Source organism: Muntiacus reevesi, chromosome 6 (assembly GCF_963930625.1).
Source record: "Muntiacus reevesi chromosome 6, mMunRee1.1, whole genome shotgun sequence".
Classification (NCBI taxonomy): domain Eukaryota; kingdom Metazoa; phylum Chordata; class Mammalia; order Artiodactyla; family Cervidae; genus Muntiacus; species Muntiacus reevesi.
Genome location: NC_089254.1, coordinates 11422837 through 11444732, shown reverse-complemented (window position 1 = coordinate 11444732; position 21896 = coordinate 11422837). Strand labels below are relative to the sequence as shown.

At 38.1% G+C, this 21896-nt stretch overlaps 1 protein-coding gene across 6 annotated transcripts in view; it reads left to right on the top strand.

Moving 5' to 3' along the window:
* The window catches only part of SGCE (sarcoglycan epsilon), a 71215-nt gene extending 53113 nt beyond the window's left edge, over positions 1–18102 (top strand). For 2 of the 6 annotated variants that reach the window (XM_065939558.1, XM_065939560.1), the window contains exons 7-11: positions 1044–1255; positions 2178–2204; positions 2935–3123; positions 14496–14539; positions 17729–18102. In XM_065939558.1, the coding sequence (XP_065795630.1) occupies positions 1044–1255; positions 2178–2204; positions 2935–3123; positions 14496–14539; positions 17729–17751 (495 nt within the window). In that variant the 3' untranslated portion in view covers positions 17752–18102. Of the gene's footprint in view, positions 1–1043; positions 1256–2177; positions 2205–2497; positions 2572–2934; positions 3128–14495; positions 14540–17568 lie in introns of those variants that run through there. The other 4 variants (XM_065939564.1, XM_065939561.1, XM_065939559.1 and 1 more) reach the window with 3 other exon arrangements.
* The last annotated feature ends 3794 nt before the right edge of the window (positions 18103–21896 follow it).

Sequence of the window (21896 nt, the reverse complement as noted above, 5' to 3'; positions counted from 1 at the left end):
GGATGCTTACATAAGAGTCAGATAATAAGCATAATAGAGCAAATATAAAAGAACTGGAAAACCAGGACCTGCTCTTTACCAAAACATAAAGCCTAAGGTCAAGTTTGATAATAAGCCTCCTAATGTCCCTGGTAAAATGAGGAAGTTAATTTGTTATTTAGTTCTCATTCTTAAAGGAGGCAGAGCATCAATTCCTTGGCAGAAGATAAAGTTTTTATTAGCACTGTATCATTAGCAAAATTCTTCAAGTGGTGTTTAAGGGCGAGAATACCGAAAAATGCTGCAGATAATTCTCCCAACATTTTTTAGGGCAGGGAACAAATGTAGTAACAAATTTCCCATGGCTATTTTATTGTGTCCTCCAGTAAAACCTTTAGCATAATTAAATGCAGCTCAGTGAAAGCAATTCAATTAATGTAGAGGTAAATTAGTATAGTACAAGTGTTGTACATGTTTTGAGCCTGGGATAGAATTTAATGAGGCGATAGCATTGAATGTTCCTTAAACTATTTTTAAGGAAAATAGTTTATTTTTCCTAAAAATGACTTCTGTCTACTGGATGGCAGAGGATTAAAGTTGTAGATATTTAGAAACCATCTCTCTCCCTCTTTCTTTTTTCCTCTCTTTTACTAACCTTAGAAACCATACCTGCATGCTGGTTATCAGTCAGTTGATGGTTTGTTGACATCTGCACTAGAGATTTGTCACTAGGAAACAAGAAGTATGCATAGTCATGTGGAGGATTTTTGCTTTGGGGGAAGTAAAGTGAAAAAGGACAGTCATACATGTACACATTTTTTGTGTACGTATATATGTATGTATATGTGTTGTCGGAAGGACCTAGAAAGACCAATATCAACTTTTAACTTGTTACTTTCATTCATTACTTTTTCCTAGTTCCCATAAATAATTGCAAGTTCAAGGTGATAAAGCAATCAGGAAAGGTTGCTTTTTAGAAATTAGTCTGTCTTGGTATGTCTAGATCTTAAGCTGTCATATTTGCAACTATTAATTTCATGTGTAATTATCTTCTTTTGTATCAGGTTGATAAAACAAAGCAAGTGTCCACCTATCAGGAAGTGATTCGTGGAGAAGGGATTCTGCCTGATGGTGGAGAGTACAAACCCCCTTCTGATTCTTTGAAAAGCAGAGACTATTACACGGATTTCCTAGTTACACTGGCTGTGCCCTCGGCAGTAGCATTGGTCCTTTTTCTAATACTTGCTTATGTCATGTGCTGCCGACGGGAAGGAGTGTGAGTACTTTAAAACACTAATAAAGAATTATAGAACTTCTAAGATAATATATAAGATTCCATTAAAACCCAAGTTTCATTTAGTTCATAAAACACCTTATAAATGAAATTATGTTCAAGTCAAACTACAGTACTTTATTCCTTTCAAATGAATTAAAATAGTTTTGAGTCTAGTAAACTAGAGGTTGTAATTATTATATTCAAAAATGATTAAGGCTAAATGTAAACTCATACTGCCAAAACAGTCCCAAGGATAATTGAAGCTAGGTATTTTGGTTATATAAGCCGTCCTGTGTAAGCAGAGACTGCGGGACCTATTGTCATGGTAACTGTACTTTAAATAAATTGTCTCACCCTCAGTTTGATCAGAAATGATGGTCAGGTTTCTTCTTGCAATTTTTCTGGATGTCAATCAGGGCAGTGCAACCTAAATGTTTAAAAGTACATATGTAGATATATATAAATCTAGGAGTAAATTAATGAAAATAAAATGATAATTTGAGTCTTTACTTCATGAATAGTTAGTGCTTTCAGGACATCTGTGTCAATTAAAATAATCTCCCGAGATTATCTGGAAGTCAGGGTGACAAAGCAAATGATAAAATATTAATAAAGCAGCAAGTAACAAATTCTTCCATTTTTTCATGTAGCCTGATTTCATTATGTCATAGAATTTGTTTCCAAGAGCTTGATGCTTAGTCTCCATTTTTTCCCATTTTTTCCTGTGTTTCTCATCAGTATTCCATTTCTGTATGTGTACTCATCCAAGTAATGTCATAAACCTGCTGGCAAATGGTGCCTGGTTGCACTTAATAGTAACAATGTCAGCATTTCCACCTCATGCGCGATCCATGAGCATATAGTCTTAATGTTCCAAATTTCAATGCTATTATTTAATTCATAAATTTTGTTTTGTTTCTAGGGAAAAGAGAAACATGCAAACACCAGAGTAAGTGTCTTCTTTCCTGTTATTTTCTTTGTCATTTCTTTTTCACGCCTCAGTTGCTCATCACGCGCCATACATCTGTGTCACGCTTTTTTTTCATTCATCATCTTTCATAGTTAATTTCATAAATGTGAAAGCTGCTTTCTAAACAGAGAAATTTAGGAGGGGTAGAGAATAAAAAGGGTGTGAAAACTAAGATGATATAGGTAAAAATTAAACCTGAACTATTTCAGATTCAGAATATTAACTTGCCATTTATATGATGTGATTTCCCAATCTGCATTTCTATAAACCAGAGAACAGATGAAAAGACCTTTCATACACGTATTCCTGAATCTACAGTAATAACCTACCATAAAATGAAACTTATGTGAGTATGTATAAATGCCCCATCAGAAGCAACAGTATAAAAGCTATGGTAGTTTTGTCTTAATCATAGAGATTAAATAGAAGAGTAGTTTGCTACCTAGGGCTGTAATATTAACACAGTGCTTTATAGCTTAGTTTAACGAGAAATAACGTTTATTTAAAAGTTAGTTTCTAATTTTCAGTTTTGTTATGTTAAAAGTATGTGAAACTTATCTTTTTCTGAAATAACTTGTAGAATGCCCAAAGTGCAATAATGTCGTCTTACTTAAAAATATATATGTATTTTGTAACTTTTTCAAACTGATAATCTGTGGAGCTAATGTGTGATTTTAAATCTGTGCTGTTTTATTTCTTTTTGACCTAGCATCCAGCTGGTCCATCATAGTGCTATTCAGAAATCTACCAAAGAACTCCGTGACATGTCCAAGAATAGAGAGATAGCATGGCCCCTGTCCACGCTTCCTGTATTTCATCCTGTGACTGGAGAAATCATACCCCCTCTACACACAGACAGTTATGAGAGCACCAATATGCCACTGATGCAGACACAGCAGTAAGTGTCGCTTGGAACCGTCATTGTTAATGCGTGAATGTATCTGCTTAATGTCTTTCAAGACAGAGCTCTTCATTATGGTTGCGTTTGTTTATTTGTTTGTTTATAACTGGAGGAGAAAAGTACCCAAAGAACACTGACAGTGTAGATCCTAACCCCACGGCAAATACATAAAATTACTTTGAGGAAATGTTTTTTTTCCTTCACTAATCTAAACAAGATGACGTTCACCTTAACGTTAGCACAAGGAATGACCTCCACATATGCTTGCTCAGAGATGAGTTAATTGTGAAAAGAGAGGCATTTCCTAAAGCATAGCAAATTGGTTATTTTTTAAAGCTATGATTAGAATTATTTGGTTCTGTTAACCTGTTTTTTAAGGTTATTACCAGAGAGCTATTTAATCTAAATTTTTTGCCTCAGAGTTTTTAAGGCTTTATTTATTTTTTTAATGATTTGCTTCTATATTAAAATGAGTAGTTCCAATTTTGGCTGTAAAGACACTTTATTAGTACAGACCTTCTCTGTTGTGCTAGAAGGACTGTGGTCAGAAAGCTTGGAGGAGGCCTTTGTAAGGGGTAAGTGTAGAGAAAATTAGTTGAGGAGATTGCCCAGTTGTTCCTGAGAACCCGTTATATATCTAGAAACTCCATTTTAGTGTAAAGAAATTGTAGGTCAAAGTGTCATACATTTCGAAGAACATGACTCTTACTTTTTTAAACATATGTTAAATGGGTTAAATTCAGTTTCCCTAAGGAAGTCACAGTTTGCTTTTGAGAATCTTCTCTTTTTCAGTTGACTTTTGTAGATAGAATGAATATATCTATCCCTCCCACCCCCAGCACACAGACATACATACATACAGAGATACTCACACATAAATGTTAGGATATGATATAAAAGTAACCTCTTACTCATTAGAGATTTATTTGGACAGCATATTAGGTACATTTTTACTTTGCAAATGCTTGTTTTACAGCCATGTAAATGACATGTGGTAATTTGAAGATTAAATAGTAATTAAAATAGTGAGTAGTATAGACAGACTATAAATTTGTCCAAAAGACTTTGACAATCTAAAAGTATTATGACAGTATGCCTAGCTAGCTCAGTCAGCAGAGCATGAAACTCTTAAAAGTATTATGAATAGTTTCCTGAAGTCCTCTAGCAGTATGCCCTTATTGTTGAATAGGCCAAGGTATATATTTGTGTGTACGTGTGTGTGTGGGGGTGGGTGTAAGTAACTGATTCAATCTATTAGCAGTAGGGAAAATGGCATATATTTAAAAGTTCGAGTTTTGGAAACCATATTCTATCAAGGATATAAATGTTAAAGTTTCACAAAATCGAGTTGTACTGAATGGAACTGATGGATTTTTATGTCCTTGAATGGTTAGTGGGGTCACTGTGAAACCTCTTTGCCAGGATTATTAGGAACCATTGAGAAAAATTTGGAAATTCAAGAATGTTGAATATTACAGTACTCAAGAATATTGTAATAGTTCACAATTTTGCAATCTCTCCTGTCTTTCTTAGATGAAAATGATGAACAGCTTTATCATTTATATGCAAGCTGAAAAGAATTGAAGAGTTCTTTAAAGTTTCTATTTCTCACATCCTTTCCCTAAGAATGCTAGTAAAATGTCAATACCTGTTCTTTAAAGGTTGATGATATATATCTTCAAAAAAGAAACAGTCAAGTAAATTTGAGAAACAGAACTTTTTGTTTTTTGGTTTAAACTGGGGGAGTCCTCAGAGCCTTTAGCATATTGATATGCCCTGTGAATCCATGGGAAAAGGTCAGAAGAGGTAGCTATCTAAAGAAAGAAGTTTGGGAATCTTCTACTGACAAAATAACAAATCCTGTCAAATTTTAGAAGAGGAGAATGTTCATTATAATGGATGGGGAAATGGAGTATGATTTTACAAAAAGTCAGTAAAACTTTAAGGGAGGATAGAAGGCTGGGTCATTTTTTAGGTGTACTTTCTAACTATATATGTTGAGAATAAGGATAACTCCTTAAGCTTTATTTTGATTCTCTGTGATTAGGATTTGGCAATGTTGCTACTAATACCCAAGCAAAATAAAATTTCCTATCTAGTTTATAACTAAATGTATATTCCTGGTCCTTCCATAACCCCATCAAGACTGTCATTATGTTGACCAGATCTCTCTATTTGCAAATGCAATAGATTATTTTATTGAACTTGCAACAATTTGACCATACATGTATTTTTAAGTCCAGAAAACCTTTATATTATTCAGATTTCTGCTAATGGAAAAAGTCCATTAACTAGCACTTCTATATAAATAGGGTACATAGATAATTGATGATGTTCACAATGATTATTCTGAGGCATTGTAAGATCATCAAGTGCGTCTGACTCATCAGAGGAAAATTAAATTACATTCGATGTAGTTTCAGTGTTGAGTGTATATTATCTTTCTTTTATTCTTGGAAATGGATAATATGTGCATGGTCTCTATGGTAACTCTCTATAAGCCAGAATATGTGATTAACCTCATTTTCCAACCATGCCAGAAAATAGGGAATTTATTGTATCAGGTTCATCACAATTGTCCTTTACGCGAATTCAGCCTTTGCTCCTAACCTGTTTTTGAAGGTTTGTTTCAGCTCAGGTACACACATATATAAATATTGTGGTCATTTGGATAAAACTGAATTCTCAGTCTTAAAATGAGATACTATATTTGATGAGGCATTACAGAACTTGATAACCAGGTATATCCTTGGATAGAGCTGCCTGGTATTTATTAAACTCTTTCTGAAAGGGCGTGAGTTTCATCTTCACAGAGGCATGCTAACTTTACTGAATTTATTCTTCATAATGTGGATAGCTACATCATTTTGTATTTATCCTTCAGATTTGACATCAGAAATATTTAGGCATAAGATAGGGTTGCAAGTTTATCTTGACTTCTAAGCAAGGCTTAAAAGTTGAGCTTAAAGCTCAACATTCAGAAAACTAAGATCATGGCATCCAGTCCCATCACTTCATGGCAGATAGATGGGGAAACAGTGGAAATAGTGGCTGACTGTATTTTTCTGGGCTCCAGAATCACTGCAGATGGAGATTGCAGCCATGAAATTAAACGACGCTTACTCCTTGGAAGGAAAGTTATGACCAACCTAGATAGCATATTAAAAACCAGAGACATTATTTTGCCAACAAAGATCCATCTAGTCAAGGCTATGTTTTTCCAGTGATCATGTATGGATGTGAGAGTTGGACTATAAAGAAAGCTGAGCACCGAAGAATTGATGCTTTTGAACTGTGGTGTTGGAGAAGACTCTTGAGAGTCCCTTGGACTGCAAAATCCAACCAGTCCATCCTAAAGGAGATCAGTCCTGGGTGTTCATTGGAAGAACTGATATTGAAACTGAAACTCCAATACTTTGGCCACCTGATTTGAAGAGCTGACTCATTGGGAAAGACCCTGATACTGGGAAAGATTGAGGGCAGGAGAAGGGGACGACAGAGGATGAGATGGTTGGATGGCATCATCGGCTTGATGGACATGGGTTTGGGTGGACTCCAGCAGTTGGTGATGGACAGGGAGGCCTGGCATGCTGCGGTTCTTGGGGTCACAAAGAGTCAGACACGACTGAGCGACTGAACTGAACTAAAGCAAGGCTCAAGAACATCCAAAGCTTTTCTTCAGAGCTGCATAGAAACCTGTTTGGGTCTTTTAAACAAGTCAATCTGATGTATAGCAATCCTTGTAACAGCGCAGTCTACGGAACGCTGTGTAATGGGAGGCTGCCACAGTTATTTATCAGTTACACAATCTTCTTTTTGGTCGAATGCTTCATATGACTCCAGACTGGCCCCTTAAATTAGATAGTAAAAAATGTTTAATCATTTGCAGATAATAAAACTGAGATATGGATAAGAGACTTTAAATTAGGTCAAAACCAGGATTAGATTATTTACCAGTCTTGATATCAAGTCAGCAATAGATACTGTGATCATTGACCTATAGGATTTCTGATTCAGGCTACAAGCAAGGTGATTGAACAGATAGTAGAAAGGGTAACTGGAGCAGGTCCGGAGACAGGGCACTTGCTAAACAGGAAGTTATTTTCTGTTCCTTCTCCTTTTCAGATTAGAGAGACAGCACAGGCAGGCTTAAAATTATTACATGTATAGAAATATAAAGCACATTTATTTGCTGTTTGCTAATGTGTTTATTGTTGGTGTGTGTGCTTAGCCTTGTCTGACTCTTTTGCGACCCCATGGGCTGTAGCCCACCATACTTCTCTGTTCATGGAATTTTCCAGGCAAGAAATACTGGAGTGGTTTGCCATTTCCTTCTCCAGGGAATCTTCCCGACCCAGGGATCAAACCCACATCTTTTGTGTCTCCTGCGTTGACAGGCAGACTCTTTTCCACGTGCACCACCTAGGAAGCCCCAATGTCTTTATTGTTCAATAAACTTTAATTCTGGAATGATTTAAAAGGTACATAAAAGTTGCAAAGATAATACAGAGTTCACAGAGATACCCCACCAAAGTTCTCCCATTGTTAACATCTTACTACCCCATAATACATTGGTCACAACTAAAAAACCAACATCACGTGTGTGCTATGTCGCTTCAGTCATGTCCACCTCTTTGCACATCTTTATAGCCCGCCAGGCTCCTCTGTCCATAGAATTCTCCAGGCAAGAATACTGGAGTGGGTTTTCATGCCCTCCTCCAGGGGGTCTTCCTGACCCAGGGATTGAACCTGCATCTCCTGTGTATCCTCCATCGGCAGTCAGATTCTTTACCACTGCCACCAACTGGGAAGCCCAAGAAACCAACATTTCTGTTTTACTATTAACCAGACTTCAGACTGTTTCTGCCCACCACCCCCCACCACCCCCAGATTTCACTAGTTTTTCCCTCAATGAGCTTTTTCTTCTCCAAGATTCTGTCTAGGACACAATAATCGGCATATCTCTTTAGTCTCTTCTGCTCTAGGCAGTGTCTTAGACCTTCCTGGTTTCTCATGACCTTGACAGTCTTGAGGCGCACTGGCCAGGTCTTCTGTAAGGTGTCCCCCATCCTGAAGTATAGTCACACTTCTTACATCTGTGCTTAATTGCTTATCTTTGTAGCTTAGTGAGTATGTGACCGTTAATAGGAAGAATTTTTTCCACTAAAAGCAGTTCCCTGACTTATTACAATTTATTGCTAGAAAGCACACTCTCAAGTAATTCTTAAAAGTCAATTTGCTTTTGGGACTTCCCTGGTGGTCCATGGTTAAGACTCCCCCTTCCAGTGCAAGGGGTGTGGATTTGATCCCTGGTTGGGCAGCTAAGATCCCACATGCCTCTTGGCCAAACAACCAAAGCATAAAACAGAAGCAATGTTGTGGCAAATTCAATAAAGACTTTAAAAATTGTCCACATCAAAAAAAAAAACAAAACTTAAAAACATAGTAAATTCTCTTTGCCCAAAGAATCATTGCTGTGATTCGATGTTATGTTTCTTACCAAAAGATGTAGTATCAAAAACATAATATAGTGTTAACTGATGTGTGAAGAACCTGCCTGCCAATGCAGGAGATGTAAGAGACGCAGGTTGGATCCCTGGGTCGGGAAGATCCCCTGGAGGAGGGCATGGCAAGCCACTCCAGTATTCTCGCCTGGAGAATCCCACGGACAGAGGAGCCTGGCAGGCTACGTACAGTACATAGGGTTGCTAAGAGTCAGACACGACTGACATGACTTAGCACACATGATGTATCTCCAAGATAAGCTTTTATATTATTTTAAATTATGAGCTTCCCTGGTGACTCAGATGATAAAGATCTGCCTGAAATTCAGGAGACCCGGTTTTGATCCCTAGGTCAGGAAGATCCCCTGGAGAAGGGCATGGCAACCCACCCCAGTATTCTTGCCTGGGAAATCCCATGGACAGAAGAGCCTGGCAGGCTACAGTCCATGGGGTCACAAAGAGTCAGACATAACTGAGTGACAAGACCCACTGAAATGTTGTAAAGTGATTGGCCTCCAACTAATAAAATAATATTAAAAAAAAAAAAAAAAAAAAAAAAAACTGAGCGACCAACACACAATAATTTAAATTAAGAAAGTCAAATTCCAAGGCATAGGATTTTAGGCCCTAAAAGGACTATTGAGAGATAATCTAGTCTGGTTATTCCCAAACCAAGTTTCAGGCCACACTCCCCTGTGAGGCTTTAACGATACAGATCCCAGGGCCCTGCCTCTAGGGTGTATTATGGTGGAGCCAGAGAAATAAAATTGGGAATCCCAGCTTTTAAATATTTAAAGAGCTTCCGTTTTAGGATTCAGGTTTTCTGGTATTTCTGCTAGGGGTGGTGGGAGGGGGAACAGTTTCTCCTAATTCCCCTTGAGGGGTCTGTGCAAAAGAGAATGGGGCAGTCTAGAGTGCTGGCCTTCCTGAGTTTATTATGCCCATCAGCCTCTGTACTTTCACACCCCCTTAAATTGCTGAAGGGGATGGTGTGGAGAAGTGAGAGGTGAGTGATGACTAGAAAATGATGTCTTAATGGGACAGAGAAATGGTAAACCTTGAAAAGATAAAAACCACCCAGGAAATTGCACTCACTTTGCAGTTTTATGGAAAGCGTTGACTGGAGGCTCCCCAAGATTCAAATTTCTAAAAAATGATTTATTCTTAAATTTAATGTATTGTGCGGTCTTTTTTGGGATAGATCTGCCTCCTCATTATCCTTTTCTAATACCAACATCAACATCAATTGATTTTCCTGCATGGGAGGCATCTTCAATGAGGAGTTTATGTAAGGAATGATAAGGGAAGGTACCCAAACATTTTCCAGGAAGGTTTTACTTGGCTGTTCCAAAATTTTCCTTATTCATTATGCTAAACATAACACTTAATCCAGGGTGATTGGGTCTCCCTCAAAACAGGAAGTAGGTTCTGTTTAATCTTTTACAAATTAACAGTATAAAAGTAGAATTAAGTCTTCTAATTATAGATATTTATTAACTAATCATTTTGCTTTTACCTAAAGTATTTTTCCATTTGTCTTCCCTTGGGTAATAGTGAGAACCAACTTCATGGTAAAATTCCATAAATAAAAAATTAAGTTTCAATAAAAGTTATTATCAGTTGAAGAGACTTTCTGGAGATGAAGATAATAATTCTTTGTTGACAAGAAGTGTCAAGCAGCCAAGGATATGTCAGAGTCATTGGCTTTTTAAAAAATTCAGCAAGGATGCACTAAAAGCGATAAGTATATCTCTCTGATGGATTTTGGTTCTAGTGATTTGGGCTCCATTTTAAAGTTGTGTTAGACTTGTATAAAAGCTTTATAAAAGTAGGAGGGAAAAACCTAAAATAAACTAATATCTCCTTTATTCTTTATATTGCATGTATATTCTACATTGATTTTAACTAAAATTAGATCTTGAAATTTAAAATTGTGGTGATGTTTCCAATTTCTTTGTGTCCATCCTTCCTTCTTTGAGCCAAATAATGACTTGATTCCTTAGTAAAAGTAGTCATAGGACCCAAATCAGCATTTCTATAGAAAAGAATTTGTAGAAAATTTAAGGTTTGGTAATACCAGTTTTTGTTGATAATTGAGACATCCCCAAAAGATGTTACTATTTCGTATTGTTGAATGAATCCATACTAATTCACAAGAGAAGTGTTTTGTGTTCCCTGTAACTAAACTAATGTCATTTGTTTTCAACTCTGGCACAGATTCTGTAGCTTTTATAGAAATCACTTAACCTTTCTTTGCTCTGGGTCTTCAAGCAAGTGGGAATATGAGTTGATAATCATCTGCCTTATTCACAGGATGACTCTACAGGGTATCCAAGAGCATCAAATTACCTTAAAATGGTTATACAAATAATAAATGATTGTGTACTCCCCCCAAATCACTTATTTGTTAATTTGCAAGTTATTACCTTTGCTATCTTAAAGGATAGAGTCTGTGCAATAGCTAATTTACATAATTTTCTATTTAAATGCCTGTAATTAATGATAGTAAATATAGACAATAATTAATGCTAATAATTCAGAGAATTACAGTTTTTGTAAATCTTTTCTCTACATAATTCAGTTTACTCATAATAATCTTTCTGTTAGTCCTTTAATAACTTCATTATTCTAAATAGTCTTATGACTTTGTAAAGGTCCTTTCTTTGAAGGATTATAGGACTTCTCTTTGAAGTCAGACCCCACTCTCCTGTCTAATTGCCTTTAGCAGCCTGCTTTCACCAAAGATGAAAACGTTTCCATTTTCTTACTGCATTCTCTGCTCAGCTATAGCAAAGTCAGTAGTGGGCATTTTTTCAGTATGCCCGAAGCAGCACTCTTATGAGGTATCTCCCTTCAGCCTTTAAATAAAATATGTACTTCAAATATGCCCATCATAGGTACATTAACACTCATAGGCTCACATGTAGCCACAAGTTTGGACAACCTCAAAATCAGTTATGTGTATACACCTTGGAGACAGAGGGTGTTGAATCTCCACACGTTTTTTGTTGAGCACCTTTTTTGTACACACTGTGCTTATATATATGCAACTCATGTAAGTTTCCGTTGGAGTTGCAAGGAGCGTATGTACATCGTTAACCAATTGGGACACACTCAGCAGATACTTTCAAATCTCTAAACCAATGTAGCACACACAATTGCTTGTACTTCTCTGAATTTTTTGCTGATTTGTGTGTGGCACTTTCTCAACTAACCAGTTCTCTTCAAACCTAACCAAGCCCATTGCTATTTAGAAAGTTGTAGCAGAAGAGGGGGGAAAAATGAAGGCTAGAGAAGAAATTACAGGGCATAGGTTGACTCTGATCTATGGTTTGAAAACTGTTCCACAGAAGGGTAAGGGGGCTGGCCAATGAGTGGGGTAGGAGTGGGGGGCAGCTACTTCATTCACAGCTTGAGTTTTGAGTTTGGTTATCTTTATCTAGGGTTTTTGAGAGACTTTTTTTGTCCTATATGGTGTCTCTGTTTTGTCAAAATGTATTGATGAAATCCATTAATAGGCTAAATAGAGCTAGAGATGATAGGAAATGAGAAAGTGTGTGTGTGTGTGTGTGTGTGTGTGTGTGTGTGTGTGAGGTATATTGTATTTGTTTCTAATGTAGAATAGACCCAAAGTTAGTTATACCTGAGATGTTAAAACAGAACTCTTGTTTCCCCTTGAAGCGGCAAATATCCCCTTCCCAAATACCAATGAAATTGCATTTTTGACTTTGGTAGTAAAGATGTTTGTTTTTCCCTCTTTAAATCTATAACTTAATGTCCTTTCCGTAATTTGTAAATTCATCTTTTTACTTTTGTGATCAAAAGCACTATAAATACCTTGTGTGAAGTACTGAAAGAATAAACAAAGGAAAATACTCCCTGAGACCTCGCAAGGATAAATAGGGCTGATAGGTAATAGCAAAAAAAAGAATGTGATTATTGAGATGAGTTATAAAGTAACTTCTTCAAACTGAATTAAATTTGATTTTATTTCCTTAACCATATCTTTCAAATAGAACTGAAATTAAAAAAAAAAAAATCACTTGAAGTCATTAACATTCCTATGGATTAGCTTAAGAGTTTAAACAGTGTTTAACTAGCATGTACTGTTTTCCAGTTTAGGTCCTTGTATTTGGAGCATAATATTTGCCTGGCTGAAATGATTCAGATCAGTGGTTTTCAAACTCTGTTTCTTGGAGATTTCTTTAAAATGCCTTAGGGGCCAGCATGAGATGCAAAGAAAACAAAGGAGGCGGCATTCCTGGCTCCCTTGTTTCAACCCAGGCAACCTCACATTTATCTCTTTTGTACATCAAGAGTTCTGCTTAGGATTTCAATTAAAAGGAATTCCATTCCTGAAGAGAAACAAAAAAACCTTGAAAATCCCTGGCTTAGATCAAGCCCTACTCTGTTGCAAGATTGACTCCTAGAATTTCTTCTACACAGAATCTAAGTTGTACATTGTTGTAAACTAGTTTTCATATCAAAATATGAAAATGAGTGGGTGAATGTGTGTCAGTGAACATGTACATTATGTGAATCTTTTTAAGTATCTTCATCTTTGTATGTGTTCATTCAAATGTTGTATACTTACTGCTAGCTATATACAAAATAGGAACATTCTCATTGTAAGGCACTTTGGGGCAATTAAATATTAAGTGAGGAGAAACACAATGACAGTCAGCATGTGTATGCTTTCATGAATGGTAACCTAATTGGGGAAGGAATTCTTGGAGAGGAAAGAGGCATTGAAGAGGTGGTACTTGAGATGTTACTTTATAAATTAAAAGTAATAAGTTAAATATTTTAATTAACATTCCTTATGGAACACTTTAAATTATGGGAGTAACCAAAGGCCACTCTAAGAAATTTTGGGTTGAGTTTGCAAGAGTAAATGCGAACTAGTTGGCGGCAAGAGATAATAGAGGCCATGGTGGTGGTGGTTCCATTTCAAGCGGTGCAGGGAGGGCTCCATATAGGAACTAGATATATTGGGTTGGACTTTATACCACACTAAGAAACTTGAAACTTAGTTCATAGGTAGGTGTAAGCAAATAATGATACATGTTCATTTGAATGACATAGTCAGATTGGCGCCTTGGAAGATCGTCTGACTGCAATGTGCACAGTAAATGATAAGGAAGCAAGAATGCGAATGAGGAAACAATTCAGACCAGTTGCAAAGATCCGAATGAGAAATGGTGATGGCTTCCACCAAGGCAGCAGTAGAGATGGAGAAGATGTGAGCAGATTCTCAGGAGACCAAGGAGACTCATGAAGGGTTCCCAAGTGTTTGGGTGTGGAACTGGATGACAGTCAGTGAGGACTTCTGTACTTTTGTCCAGTTGGTGGATAGCCAGTGTCATTTGTGGGAGTTAGATGAAGGAGCATGGATTTGGCACAGTGATGGAAGATGGTGATACATGTTGTTCTGTGAGTGTGTATATGTGATCTAGACCTGGATCTGAAAGTGTACAGGTTATAGGCACACGGCCAGGAGCCCCTGCATTCACATGTTTATCTACCACTTCCTAGCTATGTAGCCTTGGACCTCTAAGCCTATTTCCTCATCTGTAAGTTGGGAAAAATAATATTGATACCTACCTCCTTGTGTTCTTGCGAGATGGAGTTTAACAGGTAGTAGAAGCTCCTTGAATCTTATCAAATATTGTTATTACTCATCTTTCTCAGACCTCAGTTTCCTCATCCATAAACTTGTGAGGGTTGGGGGACCATATTTGTGCTGGATTAGATGATTTCTGGGGTCCTTCCTAGCTGTAAAGTTTTTCATTCTAATGTGTCTGCTCTCTGTTTACATGTGTGTGAATAAAAATAGTTTTACTAAAAATTGTTAATCATTTCTAGGAACTTGCCACATCAGACTCAAATTCCCCAACAGCAGACCACAGGTGAGTACTAAAAGTAGTAAGTTGATGTTTATTAATGAAGGTAATAGATTAAAAGATTGTTTTAGTAGTAGATAATTTATGAAGCTTTAGCTTTACCAAGTAAGACAAAACAGTTGTGTCATTCTTTAATCAGAGTTAGAACCTCAGAATAATAGCTTAGATTATTGCATAGATTGGCATCAGAGTGATAAACATAGAGTAAATGATCTTAAAGCAAAAGCGTCCATGGAGGTCCTGTCTAATTAAGAAAGACTGAATAAAATCCCCTTCCTTCAGCGAAGCTCCCTATTCTTCCCCTTGGTATGAAAGATTCTTAGCTTGGATGCTTCCAGGATTTGTCTCAGTAAGTGAGCAGCTTGAAACTGACTCTTACAAAAGAAAACCATTGTGACTAATCACTGAGGCTTCAGGGGGATAAAGGAGAAATGGTTGGCCTGGTTTTAATGCAGCTTTAAAAAGCTGTTATAACATGACCAATAACAAGATGGCGGACAATTCTCCCTGGACTATTCTGTTTCCCTAAGACTTGCTTTCTTTAAGTTTATTTCTTTCAAGTGTCCCTAAAAATTTTCCACAGCCAATTATTTCATTCATCTCTGTACCAAGTAGATAACTTATTCATGATTGTCTTCTAATTAGTGGTTGATTCCTAGTTCTAATTGCCAAGCAACCAGTAATGCCTTTGTAGCTCTTTTGGAAAAGCAAGAGAAGTTTTAAAACTGTAAGTTGGATGTGGAATTCTGAGTATGAATAGTGGTATTGTGGTGGGGAAGCTATTAAGTAAGTCTCATTAAAACTTTAGGCACATATAGAAAATCTGCATATTTTCATTCAAAAAATTATCTTCTCTATTAATGCTTTCGGGAATTTAAGGAGATTTTCGTTTGACAACTTTTCAAAGATTTGAGGCAAGTATAATGAAGTTGTTCATCAGATGTTAAGCATGAGATAACGTTTATACGAATTTTCCCCACAATTTTGATTGCTTTGTTTTAATTAAATGTTAACATGTTTCAACAAGACTGTTCAATATATTGATGCAGTGATTCTACCATGTGAGCATTCAGGTGATTGATGAAGGAACAAACTGCTATAAATGTGTGTTGTCTAAAGAGCAAAGAAATAAATGACTCTTTACTAACTCTAATTTCATGACTTTTTTTTTCCAAGAGATAAAATTTTAAAAGGGTATTTCTACAATGAAAATGCTAGAACTTCTTCCTCATTAACCTCAGGTTTCGCTCTCTCCTAAGAGGTCTTTCCTCTGTTTCTTAATTATTTCAGACAAGGAATGAAGGAAGACCATATCTACAAAAATAGTAGATAGTTCTTTTGAATATATAAAAAAAAAATCTAAATTTTACTTCTCTCCCCTTCCATTGGGGGAAGTAAGGAAACCTACGTATATGATGTTGGAGAGATTTATTTAATAGTCATATAAAATGGCAACCCACTCCAGTACTCTTGCCTAGAAAATCCCATGGACAGAGGAGCCTGGTGCAGGCTACTGTCCATGGGGTCGCAAAGAGTCGGACACGACTGAGTGACTTCACTTCTTCATAAATTTTTAGCAAGTAGACTTGCTAGCTTGCTACATTTTAGTAATAGGCACCATTTCCAAATAAAAAGACAGATTATGCCTGAGCAAGTGTTATAAGAGCCAATGAATTTCCCTAGGGGGATTTTAGGTTGTTCAGCCTAATTTTCTAAGTTATTTTTCTAAAACAGGTTTTGGGAAACAAGCATTTTGCTTCAGTCAGGAAAGCTTTCATCTCCTTTTTAGTTAACACTACAGCCTATTACCTTCTTGTTTTCTTATATTTTTCTGTAATTTGGGGTATATTATTGCACCATCTCTTGTTGGTTCTTTTCGACTTGTTCTCGTTTTCAGTGAGTCCCCAAAGTACCTAAATGCTAAAGGGAGAGAAACCACCCTAGCATCTTTTATAATTATGATAGATTGTTGTGTTTCTTCCTCTGATAAATGTAACACCAAATAGACTTGTGACTCCTGGAGAGAAGAGCTCAATGGGCACGTTACACTCCTTATTCCCTTTCTATTCATTTGAATGAGAAAATAGTTTGTTTCTCAATTTTATTCCATTCTCTGTGCACATGCATAGATTCAGTGCTATGGATTTTTCAGTATTTTCATGGGCACAACAACTTTTCTGTCCCTCCATCCTGGTTATCTTATTATCACAAGGAGGCAACAGCATTTGTGCAGGGTTTACATAATTTGCTTTTTGCAAGCACCTCGAAGCCTTGTGTTGGTACCACAGTTTTCTTTATAAAGGTAATTTAAGTACAGTGTCTGTTGCTTGGATATCAAAGTATTTTATTTGAGCTTCCTCTATGGAATTTGCCAATGGAGAGTGTTTTTTTAAGTTTGTTTTCTTTAGTTAGTTGTTTTCTCTTAAAAGATCATCAGAACTTTAAGAAATGAACTAACTGCTGGGGTTGTCATCCTGAACTTAAGCGCTAGCTCAGATAATAGAGCATTTAAGAGCAGACAGTAGAACTGCCATTTAGACCGGGCCCAAGCCAGCAGTTCCGATGTCCCCTCAGGTTCTCTCACTTTCTCTGTCCTTCCTACCCACATGACTTTTTCTAAAGAGCCGTAACAATGCAGTCAAGCATCCCACAGTCAAGACTCATTCTTTTTGTTTAATATGGGAGGAATTTTCAGACCGTACCTTTTGAGAAATATAAAACATTATAACTTTGACCCAAGAGTGAAAGTCACTCAGCCGTGTCTGACTCTCTGCGACCCCAGGGACTATATAGTCCATGGAATTCTCTAGGCCAGAATACCGGAGTGGGTAGCCTTTTCCTTCTCCAGGAAGGAGAGGACTAATTTAGACTTTCCTGTTTTTTGTTGTTGTTTTTGAAAACCAAATGCAAAGAAATAATGCAATATAATTATGTTAAGAAGATAGAAAATTACGCCTTGCCATAATTTGTTTTGCTCAAAGTCTAAAAGTTGTCCATGTCTAACTCACACTCATATTCATTCTTACACATTGCAGGTAAATGGTATTCCTGAAGAAAGAAAACTAACGGAAGCAATGAATTTGTAATCAGACAGTCTGCACTTTTGCTTTGCGTGCGTGAGTGCTCAGTCACTCACTTGTGTCCAACTCTTTGGGACCCCGTGGACTGTAGCCCACCAGGCTCCTCTGTCCATAGGATTTTCCAGGCAAGAACACTAGAGTGGGTTGCCATGCCCTCCTCCAGGGAATCTTGCCGACCCAGGGATTGAACCCACATCTCCTGCATTGCAAGTGGATTCTTTACTACGTAAGCCACCTGGGAAGTCTTAATATAGCACTTTTATTTTTTTTCTCTCTTCCAATAATGCATGAGCTTTTCTGACATATGGTATGCATGTTAACAGTATTAAGTATATACCAAATAATATACAGTATAACATTCATTTTACTAATTTTTTTTGTACTTAAGGCATTTTTGACAATTTGTAAAACATTGATGACTTTATATTTGTTACAATAAAAAGTGCCCCTTTAAAATAAATATTATTAATGAAGCCTCATGTCTGGCAAGATTTACTTCAGAAACTATTTGATTGCCGCCTGTACAGTGGGAATCTTTCATTGCTAGGACAGGTTCACCTATTTATTCTTTATTTAATGAGGTTTTTATTAAGCACTTCCTGTAATATATAAATGTATGCTTCTGTGTTCCAAGTGAGTAACACATTTACTTAAATACCTTTGTGGCCTGTAAAGCTTGTTCTTTTATAAACTACTTCTTGGAGTGTTTTAGTAAATGTGGTTCTTTGGATCTGACAGTTCAGATCTACAGTTCATGAAGGGCTGCCCAGACTGCATACTTGCCCTGACTCTATAATCACATATTTGGTTTTAGAAGCATGCCAGGAGTTGTTACTCAAAAAGAGAATAGTTACCTGCTGCTGGTGACATGAATTAGCTCCCAAACCCCAGGATCTCCTGTGGGAGCACTACTTTCAAGGCTTAGCAGAGTGTCTTTATAACATATTGGCCTGCCTCATGCATCGAGGACACTATTAGACCAGTGTGTCCATCAGATAAGCTCATAGGCTGTCTGGGAAACCTTGTGGTCTAGACCATCTGGAAAATCTCTTAATCTGCTCTGGGCAGATTTCTGTGTTACCTATTAATTAATTGCTCAGAGGTACACAAATGCTATGTAAATCTGATTCCAGAATCCAAAAAGATTCCCTGTCAGTGTTGTGTGCAACGACTTGTCTCCACTTAGAGGGGCATACTCTATCTTGTCCTTGACATTGAAACTTCTCCTAACCACACCTTCCTGGGAATTAACAGAGGATGTGGTGTTGGTGGTTTAGTTACTAATCATATCTGACTCTTACAACTCTATATGGACTATAGCCTGCTAGGCTCCTCTGTCCATGGGATTTTTCAGGCAAGAATGCTGGAGTGGGTTGCCATTTCCACATCCAGGGGATTTTCCCTACCCAGGGATCGAACCTGCATCTCCTATGTCCCCTTCATTGGCAGGTGGATTCTTTACCACTAGTACCACCTGGGAAGCCCTGAACACTCACGAATAAGCTACAGTTTGTGTTACAGTTATCCCTCCGATGGCTAGCAAAAGGGCAGGGTACATAAGGTTGAGTGTTCGCCAGAATCCAATGGACAGAAAAAGGCAGGGATGGTATTTTATTCACATTTCACAAAATTAAAATGTTACTTATGTTTTTGAAATCTTACTATGTTATTAATAAGTCTCACGTTTTAAAAGATCGTACATGGGCAACAAGGGTTTCTGTGGTTAGATCATCTCACTTTACGTTCCATTAATAGGCTGCAGTTCACCGTAGGTAATTTATCACATAGTTTTCATATTGATGTTTATATTTGTTAATATCATGGCAGCCATGGTGGCGTGCTGCTTGGATCTTCTTTCAGGAAAGAATTTGCCATTCAGCTGGAAGGAGAGTGGTTAGCTGAGAGCTTCCAGTTGTTAGCACCTTCAGAATCTGCCTTTGGCCTTTGAGGAAAGGCAGAGCCTTCCTGGGCAGCTGTCCTCCAGCCGTGACTGAGTATGATCTGAGTTCCAGGGCCTGGTGTGTGTGTGTGTGTGTGTGTGTGTGTGTGTGTGTGTGTGTGTGTGTGTGTGTGTGTGTGTGTGTGTGTGTGTGTGTGTGTGTGTGTGTGTGTGTGTGGGCAGCTGTCCTCCAGCCGTGACTGAGTATGATCTGAGTTCCAGGGCCTGGTGTGTGTGTGTGTGTGTGTGTGTGTGTGTGTGTGTGTGTGTGTGTGTGTGTGTGTGTGTGTGTGTGGGCAGCTGTCCTCCAGCCGTGACTGAGTATGATCTGAGTTCCAGGGCCTGGTGTGTGTGTGTGTGTGTGTGTGTGTGTGTGTGTGTGTGTGTGTGTGTGGGCAGCTGTCCTCCAGCCGTGACTGAGTATGATCTGAGTTCCAGGGCCTGGTGTGTGTGTGTGTGTGTGTGTGTGTGTGTGTGTGTGTGTGTGTGTGTGGGCAGCTGTCCTCCAGCCGTGACTGAGTATGATCTGAGTTCCAGGGCCTGGTGTGTGTGTGTGTGTGTGTGTGTGTGTGTGTGTGTGTGTGTGTGTGTGTGTGTGTGTGTGTGTGTGTGGTGTGTGTGTGGTGTGTGTGTGTGTGGGTGTGTGTGTGTGTGGTGTGTGTGTGGGTGTGTGGGTGTGTGTGTGTGCGCGTGCGCTCAGTCATGAGTGACTGCGGCCCCATGGACTGTTGCCTGCCAGGCTCCTCTGTCCGTGGGATTCTCCAGGTAAGAATACTGGAGTGGGAAATCTTTATTTAGGAGCTTTCTATTGGGTTGGCTGTGATTTTGTCAGATGTGTGTTGTGGTCAGATGACCTCCTTCCCAATCCTGCTTCCTCTCCACCCGCTTTCCTTTCAGAGAAGTCAGATTCCCATCATTGGGTTGAAGATTTTCCCTGAGGTTGAAGAGTTTCCTTGCCCAGTTCTGCTTCCATCCCCTCTTTCACAGCTTAGGTCCCAATAAACATTTGAACTTGCAATTCCATTTCAGCATCTACTTTTCAGAGGCTCCTGCTGACCATTATAATACTGCTTTACATTCCCAATCACAAATGTGGATCAATGGTTCAAAAATGGCTCACTGAAGGAAAAAAGTGATAAACAAATAAGCGCCTTATGCCAATAGGTACACATACTATAATTCAAAGCAATGCCACGAACATAAGAAATGATTAGGACTCCCATTGAAAATACAGACTGTAAGTCTCTCCGTACTAGAATACATGATTTTTGGTGAGGATTTTACATAAAAGAAGCCCAAACAGAAAAGTACCAGCCTTAAAAGTGGATTTTATTGGGTCAGAAATCTGTTCCCTAGTACCTCAATAACTAGTTTGTTGTCCGTTTTGACTAATGTCTGTTTTTGCATCCTTTGCAAACAATACAAAATTCCTTTTTAATAAACCAATTGGGAATGAAATGGATTGAATTTATAGATAAATTCAACACAGAAGTACTGAATTAGCTTGGTTCTCTCCAAAACAGGCCATTCATTTTGGGAGGTAATCCCAGGAAGCTAGAGTATAGAAGCAGAAAGGGTGAGGAGGTTAGAAGGATAATCAAGGATATGTCATTGAATCTGGCTGTTCTGGAAAGCATGACTCAGTCCCACTGGGATCCTCTAGTGAACTGTGTAGCATGAACCGCGGAGTTTTCCCACCACATGACAGAAGGTTAGACTTCTCATCCACTGATTCACCATCTTGTAGTTGAGTTGCTCTGGGGGGCATTAACTCCCCTGCACTGCCAGGCTCTGGCTGGGTGAGATGCTGGTGTTCTGGAGAAAAACCCAGGTCAGAGCAGCTCCGAGAAGCTATGGACACTGGAGGTGAGAAACTCAGAAAGAAAGCTGAATGAGCTATTAGCAAAATGTCTTGATCAAGGGTTCTTGACAGTCAGGGTTTAAAGGCAATTATCATCACTAGTACTTACTAGCTGACATTTCAGTCCACAGTTTTGCACGATTTGCCAGTTAACGTGTGGTATGCAGGAGAGTCATATGTAAGGAAGAATTGCCTGGTCAATTTTTGCTCCATCTTTGGGGTCTCATGCCTCAATTTTCATGTAGGATTGATTTTCATGCAGGAAGAAGATTACGTTGTGAATTGTGTTGATGTGACAAACATATCCCTGAAATCAGTGTCTTAACCTTGTGAAAGTTTACCGTTCAGTCACATCAGAGCCCCCGCTCCATGTCAGCCTTCCTCCATTGCATAGGCTGAATGATTTGGAACACATGTAATCCAGGACTTCTATAGAATAGGAAATTAAAGCTGAAAGGTCTTGTGGATTGTGTTTGTAAGAGA